The following is a 16,740-nucleotide window of genomic DNA, read 5'->3' on the forward strand; positions in this document are numbered from 1 at the left end:
AAGCAACACGACTCAGATTTCTTAAAGTTATATTTAATTTCTAAATAATTTCACCTTTCTTACACTCTTTACTACGGACTCAAGCAAATCGTCTCAGGACATCATCTGGACTTGATTTTTGAGGTGATTGTCAAGCCCAACAAGGTGATCATAATTGTCTAAGTTTATCGCTATCGAACTTTCGACGTGTGGTCCAGGTCCGATACAAAGTTTCAAAGTACTCCCGAGAGCAACTGGATTTAGCGTTGAATCCTAAATTTCAGGGTAACGTAGCGCTAACGATTCTACAGGTTTTGGGTCTTACAGATCGAATTTAAAGTGATTGTTGCTAATTTCACCAGCAATCAAGTTTAACGCTAGTTAATTCACATTAAATTTCTAAAGGATTGAATCCTAAGAGAATCCTGATTGAGGTGATGCTCAGGTCTTTGCACAAAATTTTCCGAGATGCTACATCTGTGGGAATGCCATGCAAATCACTATGGAATACATCTCACTGGCTGAGGCCCTTGCCCATGGTCAAAAGCTTGCTTTAGCACCTTTCGTACTTAGCCATATGTACAGAGGAATCTACAAAGTCACCAGTAAAAGTTTATATTCTGAAGCAGGATCATTGTGGCTTCTTCTTATGTGGATTTATGACTTCCGCCCTTCCTTGGTACATCATTCCATCCATTTCGAAGCCACCTATACTTCTTATGGTGAGCACGTCATCCACTCCCCCTAAGAAACTCAACCCTTTTTCAGTGTATATGGATACACTATTCTTCACTCTGAATAGGGGTAACCAGAATCGGTCATTCACTCCATTCCAAGTATGGTCCCGGTTGGCTTACTGGCCGATATGCACAAGAAAATGATGATGTGTCATCCTAAACAGTCCTAGCTTAGGAGAGCTACCTCATCGGGCGAGACCTTCCATATGGAGGTTCGATTGAGTCTGACAAGAATGCCAAGGCTGGGATCGAATAATATTATTTGAATTTGCTTGCTTGACAGCTCGGTCTAGTCCAATGCATCCCTTATCCTGTTACTCAGAAAACCTACGACCAACCACCTTTCAGTCAGTAGGTTGTGAATAATCTCGAGCTCTACAGGTCTCTACTTTCTTCTTTCCGATATGCCAGTTGGGCTCTTGACCTCCCATGTTATCCAAATTGACCATAGGCAATGGATACTATCATTGCTTGGTGGGAGAACCATTATCAGAAGTTATTGAAGAAGTCTCCAAAAAGATTATAGCTCAGCTTTCTTTAAAGCTTGAGCCTAGAGGAAGGAAAAGGACAACATCCTCATCGACCAAAAAGGAAAAGGACAGATTCCTCATCGACTAGCACACCAAGCCGAAAAACAAACAAGGTGAAGACAAGATTGGCCATGACATCTCCTTCTCATGCTCCATCGATCGAAATTGCCGCTACTTCAACATGCCAGAAGGTTGTGATGAGGATTTTTGCCACTCATGCGTCCCCACTAGTTCAACAATCTCCACCAGTTCCGAAGAGAATTCTAGACTTAGGAGCTTTGCTTGTTCCACCTTCGAAGCCTCATGTCTTGATTCTTACACATGTCGATCCTCCTTCCCCACTAACAACCGTGGATCAACCATTGCTGGCATCATCAGAGCCTCTAAGGGCATCAGGTACTTCCTCAGCTGAGTTGTATCTTTTTGTAGTTGTCAGCTTAAAATGTCACCAAGAAGCTCATTATAACAAATGTTGGAATAAATAATGGGGGGGATACGAAAAGACTAAACGACCTTGATCTCCCTTTCGATGGAAAGTATCTTACCCCCTATCATCGCAATCCGCTACCATTCCTTACTTCAAGGTGAGTGCTGGTGACGGTAATAAAATATCCTCTGGCTATGAATAAACGATTCATCACTTACGCCGTCCATTCTGACTTAGGTGTAAATTACTTACCTATATAATTATTTGAATTATCTTAATCTTCATGTTGTGTAACGTCTCGAAAAAATCCGTACAAGGACCCGAGTACCACCTCAGGCAGAAATCACCCAGGACCAAAACCTTTAGAAATTAGGTTAATATTAGCAAGTACTAAACTAGAGTGCTTATGAAATTAATACTAATCACTTTAAATATGATTTACAAGATCCAAACCGTGCGGTATCATTGATGCTACATTACCCTGAAATCTAGAATCCGTCCTTAAACTCGGTTGCTCTTGAGAGCACATCGAAACTCCATATCGGACCTAGACCGTACGTCGAAAGTCCGATTATCCCGAAACTATACGGATATGACCACATTACTGGACTTGACAACCCCTTCAGAAATCAAGTCCTAATTGTGTCTACAAATGCACAACTTGATCTTGGAGCAAAGAGTGTGAGAAACATGAAAATATTTAGAAATAAAATTTGAATTTAAGTAATCTGAGTCGTGTCACTTGCGGGCCAAATATAAGGAATCAGACCGTCAGAATCCGACATAAATACACCCTCAGATCAGGAGAAATGTCCCACACATGTCGGTATACTTGTGACCCTGATCGACTGACTGTGACCGTTGAACTGAAGCTGGTCCGCCATGGCTGATCTGCAAACCCGATCGGAACGAAAACTCAGCCTGACCTAGATCCATGGTTAGGGAGCTTAAGTCCGACCGCACGTGAAAAAGGGGCCACCAGAAGTGCTCCGTTGGACTGGAACAGTCCATATTTGTATATAACCTAAGTATACCTTGGCCCTGGGGCCATTCCTATCAAACTTGGGCCTATATGAGGACCTTAAACCCTCTCCCTCTCACCCCATACGAATTCTAAAAACCCTAGGAGAGAGAGAAGAGGAAAAGGAAAGGAAAAAGAGAGAAAGTGAGAGAGAGAGTTGGAAGTTCTTCCTGGGATTCGATCCCATTACTCCACGCACTTAGCCACCCCCCTCTGTATCACAAATCTATCGTTTTTGACAACGTACTTGGGTAAGAAAACCTAACCCTAATCTATTTTAGGGTTTTAGATAGTGTAAGTTATGAAATAGCTAACCTAATTTATGCTATAGGTTGCCAATCTGTCGTAGACAAAGACTTATCTTTAAAACTGAGTTCGTTACGAGTCTACCAGCGAAAGGTGCAGACTATAAACGTATAGGTTATGGTTTTCAAGGCTTTCAATGTCGGTTAATGGTTTACTGCTGATGTGAGTGCTATTTCACATGCCAAATGCGTCATTTGTTTCGCGTCTCAGATATATATGAACTATATGGACTATAGTGTATTTTAGGTATTTGTTGAAATGATTGAATACGTGTAGAATTGGGATTCGTGTTTGCCATGATTATCTTTCATGGATAGGGGATAGTTGCATTGTAACAATTCTTTGGCGAAAGGATCCACCCAAATACATGTTATGACCGATGTACGTCATGTATGTTGAAGTGTGTAGACTAAGTGTTTGTCAAAATGCCTAAGTGAACATGGAATCATGATTAATACTTGTTATGATAGCTGTTTGTTAATACATGATTGTTGTATGTGTCGCAACTCCCATGCAAAGGGATTTGCTATAATATGCGTTTTAAATAAATAAATCTATGTATGTTGGAATATGTAGTCTAAGTGTTTGTAGAAATGTCTGAATGATCAGGCATGTAGTATTTGTACTTTACATGGGTGTTGAGATAAGAATCTCAACTACCTTAACGATGTGTATGATTTTCTCCATGTAATTTGTATTCTTTGTCTGCTTTACTTAGACACTGCATATGTGTGAATTCATATTTTAGTTGAAATCCATCAAATGCTCACATGCTTGTATGATTGGAATTGTTGATCCATTACTGTTTTGATTAGCTTGTATGATTATCTGTTATAATTAAATGTGTCTGGGACTACGGAATAGTCCAGGCAATCGGTAACAGGTACTGAATAGGTGGTTGAGGTTGTCTCGCCACATAGGACGCGTTCGATGAACCCGAGTCGTACCTTGGTTGTTGGCAGTGGTTAGGCCACACGGAGTGCTTACGCACTTCATGTTGGTCAATTCAACGTGCGCTCGTACTAGTCGAGCTCGTCAAGTAACCCGATTGACCCGATGTATGTTCACCATGTATGGACGCTACTGCTTAAATCTAAGGTGCCAAACTCACCAGTGAAAATCCTCTAAAACCTTGGTACCTCGATCCGCTAAGACTCATGAGCTGGGCATGGTGGTATGGGACACCATGGTGGTATGGCTCCAGGTAGACCACACCTGATGATAGGTTCACATAAAGCAAACACGTGTGCCACGTGCACGAGAAGCAAGCCACGAAAATGATAAAAATAGAAAGAAGAGGGAAGAAGCAAAAAACAGAAAAAACCTTCTAACGAGAGGTGAGGCGGAGAGCAGAGGAAGAAGAAGAATCGGGAGAATCGAAAATGGAGAGGGTTCCATTGTTCAATCCCGTCGCCATTCTCTGCCCGTTATAATTCCATGATCAGCACTCGCACCCTTTCTCCAGCGTCACCACTGCCTTTTCCATACTCTTCTCTGCTCGAGAAAGCACAAAAAAAATGGAAAGAGACGAAAGAAGGCTATTATTCTACTTTAGAAGAACCTTGATACTCTGGGATAGTGTGACGGTTGATATGCTGGCACCAAGAAATTGCGTGCCTAGCAATGAAATAAATCAAATCGAGCTGCCCAAATTATCAGTCTCAATTTTGATATTAAAATTAAAAATATAAATAAATAAATAAAATAATAAAATAATAATAATAGTAACCAAATGCCATACTGAATTTTGCACACAAGTAATAGCCAGTTAGTACAGATTTAGGGAACAATTGAGGTTACAAGAAGCCAGTGGTTCAATTAATCACTCGGATTTTGGATTATGACCTATCTACAGTAAGAGTCACCCTCACTTTCGACTCTTCATTTGAGGTAACGCTTGCAAAAATGTGGACGCGTATCAACAATCACACCGTGCCAGAGTAGCAAATAACTCATATGAATCATGGGGTGACAATGGACCAGGCTTGGCCCGTTCCTGTCGCGACTCTAAATATCCCAAGTCCCAAGTCATAACTCATACATCTATGGGCAACCACTTTAAGGATTTAAGGTCACATGGTTACTTATTTTTACTACACCATAACTCATACATCTATGGGCAACCACTTTATTAAGCTCCCACATGGTCAGGTTATCGATGCCATAATTTCACTTAGTTGAGTGGACATATAATTAGTATCATGGTCTAGTGACTGCATCTCAAAGCATCTAAGGCATAATCACAAGCATACCCACCATACCCGATTACACTACGTTACACTAACTCTTAAACTATGACCGCCCTATACTTCATATAGAGAATGACTCAGATTCGGTGTCACATGATCAAGAGGCCAAAAACTAGCTTCCATCACATCAGATATAGTCCCCGTATTTGCCTCACCTATGAGCATAATGTAAGGCTTGTATTTATGTCGCGTGACACTGAATTGAGGGTCACTCCATTATCAAGTTGTATAATCCAACCTATATCATAATTCTCATGACTAAGAAAATCTGCATGTACAACCCAATTGTTCATGATTTAGGTGACTATCGCTATGCCCATAAGCACGTGGTCATGTCATTGGTTGGTCACCGATGCCACCTAATTTCATGTAGTTAGTTGTCCATGTGTGAATTTTGCAATCATACGGTTAGATGACCACATATACTCCACAATTGCATTTGATTAGGTGGCATACATACGTCACATACCCACATAATTAAGGGGCCAAATACATATATTACACCCTTACACTAGATTATGCAGTCATTCACACCTCGTACAAACATGAGATTAAAAGCCAAAATCACCATTTTTGTACAGGCGAGTGGGCCATACAAGATCACAAGGTCGCATAGGTAAGTGGGCCGCACAAAATCACCCGTTTATTGGTTTAAGTGGGCCAGGGAATTTTAGCTCGAACGATATATTCATGTTTTCAATTTATCTAATAGGGATGACTTTTGTATGGTTTGGATGGTATATAAATATAATGCTGGGGCACACAACAGCCCCCAACAAACTTCGATGGCAAATAAATTTATAGTGGGTCCTACATGGTGGGCCCACTGAGTTTTGGGTGACAAATAAACATTAAAGTGACCCTAAGGAGGTTGGCCATGTTAGAGGGTCACAATCTGTGCAACATAAATGGACAGGTTGGATCTCTCCTAAACATCAAAGTGAACCCTCGAAGGTTTCAACTACGTACAATTTGGGCTCATCCAAGTGGGTGGGTCCCACTGATGTGACAGGGCCACATTTATAAGGTCTGCAAAAGCCAATAGATGGTGTGGATCTAACACACATATTATGGTGAAATTCTAGGAGGTTTTAATGGCGAACATTACAACAACACTGTTTCTTGTGCCACTAAAATAGATAGATGGTTTGGATGTAGCCTATACATCATAGTGGGCCCTATGGTCTGGTGAGCCCTACATGGGTATCAAAAGAAGCACTTGCTTATCCCCTTTTAAAACATTCATAATCATTTGTTGGGCCATTAAGGCGTGGTTCACAAATCCAGCCCATCCATTGTGTGTGTCCCACTTGGTTAAGGGTTCAAACCAAGTTTTAGATGCATTAAAATTTCAAGTGGACCCCAACAAGTGTTTTTATATGCTCGAGCTCCGAGTTGTATGAAAGGTTCAAGAAGATTCAAGTTACATGGGTCCCACGGTGATGTATTTATTATATTTACACAGTTCATCTATATAGAGATCATTTTAGAGCATTATCCTAAAAAATAAAAATAAAAATGAATCATATCCAAAGATTATCTGGACCTCACTACAAATAGCAATGAAGATAATGATTTCATCGTTAAATAATTCACAGGGCCCATCATAATGTTTATTTTCCATTCAATTTGTTCATAAGGTCACAATGACTTGAATTAAGAGGAAGATCAAATTTCATATTTTTCCAAAACTTCTGTGACCGAAAAAGGATTCCAATGGTAGATGTTCAATCCCTTGCTGCTTTTGTAGTGTGGACCACTTGATAGTTAGATCTGTCTTATTTTTCTTTTCAAGCCTTAAGACAAGTCACCAAATGGATGGACGGTTTGGAGGTAATACATACCTCATGATCAGACCCATAGATATTGCTGGTTTATCCAGATTCTTATTTTATTTATTTATTTATTATTATTATTATTATTATTATTATTTTTTTTGATGGTATGGGCCACCTGAGTTCCACGTATGGCTGATTTTTAGGGGTGACCCATTTTTAAAGGGGACCCATTAAATGCACGGTGTAGATGTCCGACATACATCATGGTGGGACCAGTGGTGGGGCCCACCATCCCTGCTCGTTCCAAGTAGCAGAAGCTGTAGCGTCCTCTGGACATTGGACGTCAGTAGCCTAGGGTGTCAGCCCCTTACATATATATATATATTGTTTTTTGTTTTAGTGTAGTTTTTCATAGGTGGGGCCCACATCCTGACGATCCACTCTGACTATTGGTTTCTCCAATTCATAATAGGTCTAACGAGCCCAATATTCAGTATGTTTCGGTGTATAGAAACATTATAGTGGGCCCTAACAGGTTCAATAGTAAAAGTCACTATTAAAAACAAATTTCAATGGTATGGCCTACCAGAGATTTCGATTAGCTTCATTTTTCGACTCAATGCATAAAATGATCTAGAAAATAGGATGGACGGTGTGGATCAGATGCATACATCATGGTGGGGCCTGTGGTGGTCCCACAACCCCTTCCTTTGCGAGCAACAATAGGGACGCCACTTGCCAGCAGCATCCACACCATTAATCACATCATTATCATTAGCATCATCTCCACCATACATAAACACAATGAAAACAAAATAGGAATGAGTGGGGTGGGTGTACTCACCTTGATGGACTAGATGGATGGTTGAGATGGATGGAAGGGATGTGATTCATGGAGTTGATGGCCCACCAAGATCACTCCTCTCTCTCTCTCTCTCTCTCTCTCTCTCTCTCTTTCTCTCTCTCTCCTTAGTGTAGAAAATGGTGAAAATGCTAAGGGATGGAGGACTATTTGTAGAGAAATGGATAAAAATGTGGTTAGGTTAGATTAGTATGATTAATGTCAGCTTAGGCTAGGATTATGGGAAATTGTGCATGATTAAAAATTAATGGTGGATTAAAGGGACATGGAATGATATGGTGTGATGATGTCATACATAGGGTATGGTATGGAGAGAAGTTGACTTTGGGGAGCACATGAGAGAGGGATGACATGGGAGGGTGACATCACACACATGGGTAGAGATTCTCTCACCCATGTGTGGTATGTACATGTTTGCATGGCATGTGTTGTACACGTGTGGAATGGAGCATATGGTGATATGCGCACATGATACACCAACGATTCTTCGTGGCGTATCTCACTAACGGAGCGTCGTATAGACGCACGGGTGGTACCCATGAAATCGCAATGATGGGGCGGTCGATATGAAATCGGTTTCGAAGCCTTGGGGTTCCGGTCAGTCAGGTATGCACTATGCATGGCTAATTCATTTGTGGCTAAGGGTGTCAATCATCGTGCACATAGGCACAGAAAGTGGTACGGAATGGACGGGGTCTTATAGTGCTATATAACAATCACATGTGGCTAAGCATTGCCTTAGGCTCAATGCAGAATTAGTATATCTGCAAGACGGTCGAGGGTTGTTGCAAACCTTTCATGGTCAACTGACTCTCCTAATGGAAAGCTTCCATTTTTTTTCAAAAGATAATAAATTCCTAAATCACCGTCCACGGGATTTTGGTCAATTCCTTCATTATTTGCCATCGGTCCTAGGGAAGTCCTCGCTCTGATACCAATTGATGCAGGGATGGACGTGACTACCCCTAATACACGAAGCTTCTCTGGACTCCTCATAGATATTCCTTGACTCCACGAGGGAAAATAGGAAAATAGAAATAATTCTAATAAATTCAAAAATAGTTTGATTGATGATAAAAATGAATTTACAACCCTTTAAATAGTGATACCATACCTAGGAAGAAGTTTCAGAGTCAAACTCCAACTCAAACTTTCTAAAATCGTGACTTACTATAAATAGTAAACTTACTTACTATTTATAGTCAGTCATAATTTCTACTAGACTTCATGGTTTTCAACCAAAAATAGTAAGTGTCCAATTTGGCCTACACGTTATTTCCCTAATTTTTCTAGGACCTTTTCATATTGGGCATGACTCCTAAAACTGAATGGATCAAAAGTTATGATCGAACTAAAACTTAATACAAATAGTAAAAATGGAAATAAAATTAATTTCTGACCATCGATCTGATGGAATCTAGCAAATTCGGCATTGGAAACCTGACATAGCAGGGTTGGCTGGCTAAAGTAGCTTCTCCTACCCTAAAATCATATATGATTTGTTGAATAACTCATTTCAGTTTGCGAGATATGTCTATTTTAGGGTTCTGACGGTCCTAATCACTTCTGCCTGCGATCGGGCCTTTTCTGTTCCATCTTGGACATTAAAGTTTCAGCAACCCACTCTGCATCAGCTTTGCCAAAGCATCGTCATTCATACATTCTACTCTAACATGCAATGTTCACAAGGATTCACTTTCATGCCTCTAAGTCCTACTAGGCTTGAGCCTTTACTGAACTCTTGTGTTCTTCCTAGAGTTATGCACATCATATGAATTCTCAGTGCTATCACCCTTGAAGAATACTCTACAATTGTATCCTAGTCTTATAGGATATCACCATACTTAAGAATATAAGTATCAACATCTAGTTTTGCATTAAATAAACCAAAACCTTCTTATTGAAGAGCCTAAATAGTTCATTCTTTGAATTCTCTTATCAATCTCACGACTAGATCACCTAATCAATTATGATTATCAATCATCAACCATGGCAAACCCATTGACATGTTATATCGAGATGTGCACTCATTGTACACCTTCTGTAGGAAAAGAAAATATTATCCAATTGTGGAAAGGAAGAAACTTAAGATGATTGAAGTAGATTTGTGAGTATAAATCTTGACTTAAATAGTCAGTATCTTAAGATAGATTTGCTATCTTTTTCTAGATATTGTAATAAGTGGAAAAAAAAGAAGAAGAAGATGACAAGTTGTCTTCAGGATATAATGAACTCACATATTTAAATTTCTATATGAACATTTGCAACTTTAAGTGTTAAATATATATCTAGTTTTCACATTAATATGCCTCACAAAAACATTTTAAAAAAGACACTTGTAAAAGGGGAGATTTGAGAGCACTAGATTTTAAATAGCTTGATTTAAAAATGAAGTGCATTCTTTAGACTATGATATCAAGGATATATAGAACTTGAGGGGACATAATGTCCTTTATGAAGAGATACTCTTGTGCATTTTTAGGACATCTACCCACCCATACTCTATGCCATGAGTCAACATGACTCTGTCCTGTGATAATTATTTCTTTCCTCTTTATATAGAGACAATTACTCGTCAACAAAAAGAACTGTTGCCACCTGTAACCCAAATTTTATTAATCAAAATTGTGGTCACATGTGCGACACGTGGCATTGATTCCAAGTGTACAACCATGTCTCAGTTGTGACAATGCACATGTGCAAAGTGTGCCTAATAAAGGGTCAAAAAAAAACCCAAGCAGCCAATGACGTACGAACGGTGCGAACCCAGGTTTTACCAAGGCAAAAACCCCTCCTCTTACCCACTTAGCTATATGAAAACTTTTTAAAAAAGTTTCCATATATAATATATTTATTTACTTTTTAAAATTATCATTACATTTTTTAAAATTATATTTCTTAAAAATACAACACTACATACGTGATATACTTTTGTTTTCCATTTATTTTGTGCATTGATCTCATCATAAATGTCCCATTTATTATTCTCTCTCTTTTTTTTTTTTAGAGATTCATACATGAAATTCAAATACACATAATACCATCAGATTTTGCGGGCTAATGTCATGAGCTCAATTAACATATGAGCATAGGGATTGCCCTTGATTTCTTTGTTGACGCCGAAGAAACAATGGTTACACATGCCAACGAAGCATGTGCCATAGAGAAGCATCCGGATCAGTGTCTCCAAACCCATATAAGACCGGTCAGTTGAAATGGTTTGAACTTGGGTGCAGCCGTTTTTAGATAGGACTGCCCGAGCCAAGTCAAACCGGTGTTCCAGTTCCATAGCTAAACAATTCGACCCAGGGTGGCTTTGACCATATTTGCCGGAGTCATGATGAGTCATCCATTTGGGTGCAACTCCACAGAGAGAGAGAGAGAGAGAGAGAGAGAGAGAGAGAGAGAGAATATGAAGTGCTTCATTTTAAAGCAAAAAATGTCTAAGTTGTTTGGCCAACCCTGTAAATGTTGGATATAGCTCACATGTGTCATAATGGCACGTGTGGATGTATCTAAATGGGCACGGTTCCATACTCATTTGGCTTAGAAAAAAAGCACTTCCTTCTCTCTCACTCTACGATATCCCACCAAACAGGATTTGAGAACTTTTTCTTAAGTAATGATCACACACAGCGGGTGTATATGAACTTAACAAGTCAAGCGAGAGGACTTGTTACCAACCAAAAGCAGTCAAAAAGCCAATTATAACTAATTTCCACGAGGAGCTAGAAAGTTAAAATGAGCCATGAAAACATGGAAGATGCATGGTTGAGATGTGCGTAGATAGATGCCACTACTATTTTCCAGTTCTTCCAGCTTTGTCATATCATCTACAGTGCATGGAGCTGAAGGAAAGGTTAAATGTTTTTTTTTTTTTTCCTTTTTTCCTGTAACTTTTTATATTATTACGAAACTTAATTATGATATCAGCATTACATCGTCATGGATCAACTTGACCGGCGATTGGCCTATTTTGGAGCAAACTGCAGGGAGTGGATTAGGTGTTACCCGGATAATACCTCACTGCGTATTACCCTTACCGTGTGGGGCCCACATTGATGAATATATTGTATATCCATGCCAGATCTAAATCTAAGGTAAACCACAGCACCGGAAACAATGGTAAATGACCATTAAAAACTCTTTGTCAACCACGAAAATTTTGAATCAAGCCGATCTTTAGTAAATTGACTTCATCCAGGTCTTCTTGACCTTATGAAAAGGTTAGATGGAAAATAAAAATTACATTAGGTCCTAGGAAAATTTTTAATGGTGGGCACTCAATCACCATTTTTTCCTATTATATGGTCCATCTGAGATTTAGATTTTCCTAAATTTTAAGATCACGTCCTGAAATGAGCTTTAAAAACAGATGGATAGCATGGATATATATATAAAATCATCGAGGTGAGCCCCACGGCAAGGATAGCACCCACTGAGGTGTTACCCGCATAACGGTACCTAATCCGCTCCCTACATCTCTAAAATGGTTATATTTCTAATCTAAGTTGAATATTGATCCGAAATCAACTTAAAATAAACGCATGGGGCATTGAAAGTGACTACCACGTTATCCTGGCGGTTAAATGATGTTTCGTAGGAATCCTTGCAGAAATGTCGAAATAAGAATTTTTAAGTGCCCGTTTTGAAATTATTTGTCAAGATTCTTACCCACCATTAGACCTGTACATGAGCAGCAAAAGCTTGGTAACTCGCTCGACTCGAGCTGAGTTCGAGCTGATTTTTGGAGCTCGAAATGAGTTTGAGCCGATTTCAAGCTTGACCCAGCTCAACTCGGCTCGATTTGAATTATACTCGAATTCATCTTGACTCAACTCAACTCGGACTCGACTCGTGTATAGCGTATATATACCCTTCTCAAACAAAAAAACCCTACCCCTTTTGAAAAGTACCCCGCCCGTGCGCCCAACCCCTTCCCAAACAAAAAAAAAAAAGAACCCTACCCTTGTTGTAAGACCATTGCCATCACAATCCACCCCACGAATCATCTTCCTACATTTTGCCATCGAGCTCTCATCGCCCAAGCTTCGCAACACCCTCTGCAATTCCTCTAACGAAATCGATCTGTTCCCATCAAGATCGAATATCAAGAATGCATTCCGTAACTCTTCCAAGATTGCAGTTGAATCCACGCCGGTAGTGTTGAGCTTTATGAATTCATTCAAATTGATGAATCCATCGCCATCGAAATCGACCTCTCTCACCATCCTTTGAAGCTCTTCTTCAGAAGCAGGGTGGCCTAAGTTGCTCATGATTGAGCCTAGATCTGACCATGATATCTTTCCATTGTCGTTGGTGTCGAACTTTTGAAAGACGTGCTGGAGTTCATCAATTTGGGTTCTTTTCAAACTCGGCTCGAAATCTGCTTGAACTCGGCTCGAACTCAGCCGAGCCAAGCACAAGTCGCTGCTCCGAGCTCGAAGCCTGAGCCGAGCAGAGTACGAGCTAGGGCTCGAGCAGACCGAGTCGAGCACGAGCTGGGCAAAGCTCGGCTCGGCTCGACTCATGTACACCTCTACCCAACATGATTAGATGTCACGCCCAGAAATTCGGATACAGAGTGTGCACCCTCAGACTCAGGTTTCGGCCCATGACACGTACACTAAGTATACTTAATTCATTCTCCGTACAGTTATTTAGAGGCACAATTTGATGAATTCTAAGTTCACATTCAATTTTACCATCCATTCATCCATGTTTGTATTACCTTCATATAATTTCTATCATCATATATTCAAAACCACATCAGGAATCATCTGAACAGGAATCATCGAGTCCACTCATTTGAAATTTCATTCAATAAAAATAAATTAAAATAAAAATAATAAATCAAATATTTTTCAAGGATCATCATAAGTCATTAGCTGGCCAGGTTAGTGAGTGAACTCATCGTAGCATGTTCATCTTTTGCAAAATACGACACATGGTCCCACGATTCATCTAGGAAATGGTCCTCATTTTTTTCTTGTTTCATTCGTCTCTATACGGTTGTCAATCCACAACGTTAGCTGGCCAGGTTAGTGAGTGAACTCATCATGGTTCATACACGTCATAATTAAAATAGAAATGCATGGATGTTATGAAATGCATGGATGCATGAATGCATCAAGTGGGTATAAATAGAAACCGTCCACTTGCTTGAGTTAGATTCCAACAACCCACATCTCCCCTTATTGGGTAGGCTTCCACATATCGTGGGGCATCAAGAGATGGTCCCTTAGATAACCTGGTACTATCAGTACCTATATGTCTTCCAGGGTGTGCCCGCAGGATACAACACAGGTGCGCTATGCATGACATGAATGAATGAAAATGATCGATGCATCATATTAGCATGTTGTCACATATATCATTATGTTATATCCATAAAATTTTAAGCTTAAAAAATACAATAAAACAACCAATACAAAGAATCACACTCAACATATCAATCAAACAACTACTTTAAGTACAACGGAGAGGAAACAGGATGGGATCACTCACCTGTACTTGGTAGCGGTAGATCTAATGAAAATCATACAGGTTTGAATCTATGATCCCTAATGAATAATGTAAACGAAATCATGAATTGATCTGATCACTCCATTCAATGGAGCCCACTTTTAACTAAATCAAAGTAACCCACATTCATTAGTAAACTTTTAAAGGTTTTAACATTTATAAAAGTTTGATTTAAACCATACCATCCATTGATTGTTTAAATTAGATTGTTCAGATCTGGACCAATTAAGATCCAAAGTACTCATACAGCATTAATACTACTTTTCAATTGTTGTGGAACGTTCAAAGATCATATCCATCTAATATTTTCAATACAATCCCAGATCTAACCCGGTGTCTATTTATATGATATAGATAGGATCTGATGCATCTAAAAATCCATTGAATCAGCAAATATTCAAGGCAATGATCATGATTTAATTTGATTGGTGTGGCCCCACCCAGTGGTCAAATCACTCCAAATTTTGAGGCCTTGATATATCTTAGCCTTAGGAATCATATGGTTAACATGGATCTAATCTAATTAAACCAAGTGATCCCACACCAATCTCTATAGCAAGAGATTTCGCCTAAGATTCACTATTTTCATCATATGCATCAATAGGCCGATGCGATGAACGTGTGGTCAATCCAACTCGTTCATTGCATAGATCTTAAAGAATAATTCTAAATTATGAGAAAATAAAATTAAAATATCCATCACTAACCTGTATCAAAGGCGACTTATGGTTTCCTCATTTGTCTCTTGTCTTTCTGCTGAGAAGCATTTTGAAAAAGGGAGGTTTTTAAAAAGATTCGGATCTAATTCTGAAAATTTCATTAACAACTAAAGACATGGCTTGGATTTGATGATATCGAGTGGTTAGGATTCAACTCTTCCAAGTACAATTCCAAGTTCTCACTCGAAACAACCCACCAACTAGAAAACATACGTAAAAACTGCCTAAGGATGTATTTTGATTTAATTAGGGTTCAGAGATGATGGAGAACATCTCATATGGATGGTTGAGATTTGATGGGTGAGTTTAATCAAGTAGACAACTATGATTAACTACTGAATAGCTTAGATTAAACAACAAGAGTATCTCCCAAAGATAAAGGAGAGTCAATCTTGAATAGGGAGTGAAAATAGGTAGTTTCTGTTTCAAACTTTGCCTGTGCCAGATAAAACTATTTTTTTAGAAAATTGTTTCAAAGGAATTCTTTCATGCATACATGTGCCTATCAATTGATGACATTCACTAATGTGTTATGAGAAATCCAATCTACCCATTTACTTTGCCTTGTCATGTTAGTATATGGGTCCAAAAATGAAGTAAAACTAGTACTCGAGTGGCCCGCTTCTTAAACAGTTAGATGATAAGATAGAATGTTTTTAAGAATCAGTGGCTGATAGTGTTAGTGAGGAAGATGAGTTAGTTTTAATTGCAGATTTTGTCTAGGGACATATTTATTTGAGTTGTTTCTTATGGATGTCTCGGATAGGTCCCATCGTGCTTGTGGGGTCCACAAATCAAAGGTCAATGATGGTTTTTGGTGAAATCATATACGTCCATGTGATTTATTGAGTCTTGTTAGGATAGAGTTTAAGAAATGGAGCCGATCAATTATTTGTATGGTTTGAAATCATGAAGATTAAATATGGATTGTTGACTGTTTCTTGACTAGTAGGTAAACGGCATAGATCATGCATGTGTTGGCTTCACATATGGTGGATGGACGATGACGGATGGATTGATATTAGACTAGATGGACAATAGAATTAGTGTTGTTACTGGAGTCTTGAAGAAACGTGTGCTTCTAGATGTCGTAAAACGTTGCAGTTGGATTTTTTTTTTTTTTTTTTTTTTTTTTGAAGTATCTGTATCATTCTTGGAGATGGATGAATCTTATTTCACATTTCTAATAAAAATTTTCAAACTTAAATATTTTCTTTTAAGACCGTCAATTTAGAGCGAAACTTTACCAAAGATCACCATTTTGCGTACTTTATAAACAGACCAAGTTCGGTCCTTGATCTCTCAAGGATGACCAAGATGCCTATTTAATGGCTTATGCCTATTTTTAACTCAAAATGACGTTTATCAACATCCTATGTAAAAAATAATCGATGGTTTTGATGTATAACCTATGATCTCCCTAATGAATGGTTCATTTAGACATTTGGATGGCCCAGTTGGCAGATCAGATTGTGACGGTTGATCAATTGATGGTCTAAAATTTAAGTAATTAGATGGTTAGAATGTTATTCATAGTTATGGGTTATTGTATGGTCGTTTCGCAAATGGATACGTTGAAATTGGTTTTTGGATGTGGTATATGTTAG

At 38.9% G+C, this 16,740-nt stretch overlaps 1 protein-coding gene across 1 annotated transcript; it reads right to left on the minus strand.

Moving 5' to 3' along the window:
• Window positions 1–4,327: 4,327 nt before the first annotated feature.
• Window positions 4,328–13,165, minus strand: LOC131254987 (probable calcium-binding protein CML25). The gene is made up of 2 exons (XM_058255689.1): window positions 12,857–13,165; window positions 4,328–4,420 (listed from the first exon to the last, which is right to left on the minus strand). The coding sequence occupies exons 1-2, from the start codon at window positions 13,163–13,165 to the stop codon at window positions 4,328–4,330; spliced, it is 402 nt and encodes a 133-aa protein (XP_058111672.1).
• Between the last annotated feature and the right edge of the window lie 3,575 nt (window positions 13,166–16,740).

This window comes from Magnolia sinica, chromosome 9 (genome assembly GCF_029962835.1).
Source record: "Magnolia sinica isolate HGM2019 chromosome 9, MsV1, whole genome shotgun sequence".
Classification (NCBI taxonomy): Eukaryota; Viridiplantae; Streptophyta; class Magnoliopsida; order Magnoliales; family Magnoliaceae; genus Magnolia; species Magnolia sinica.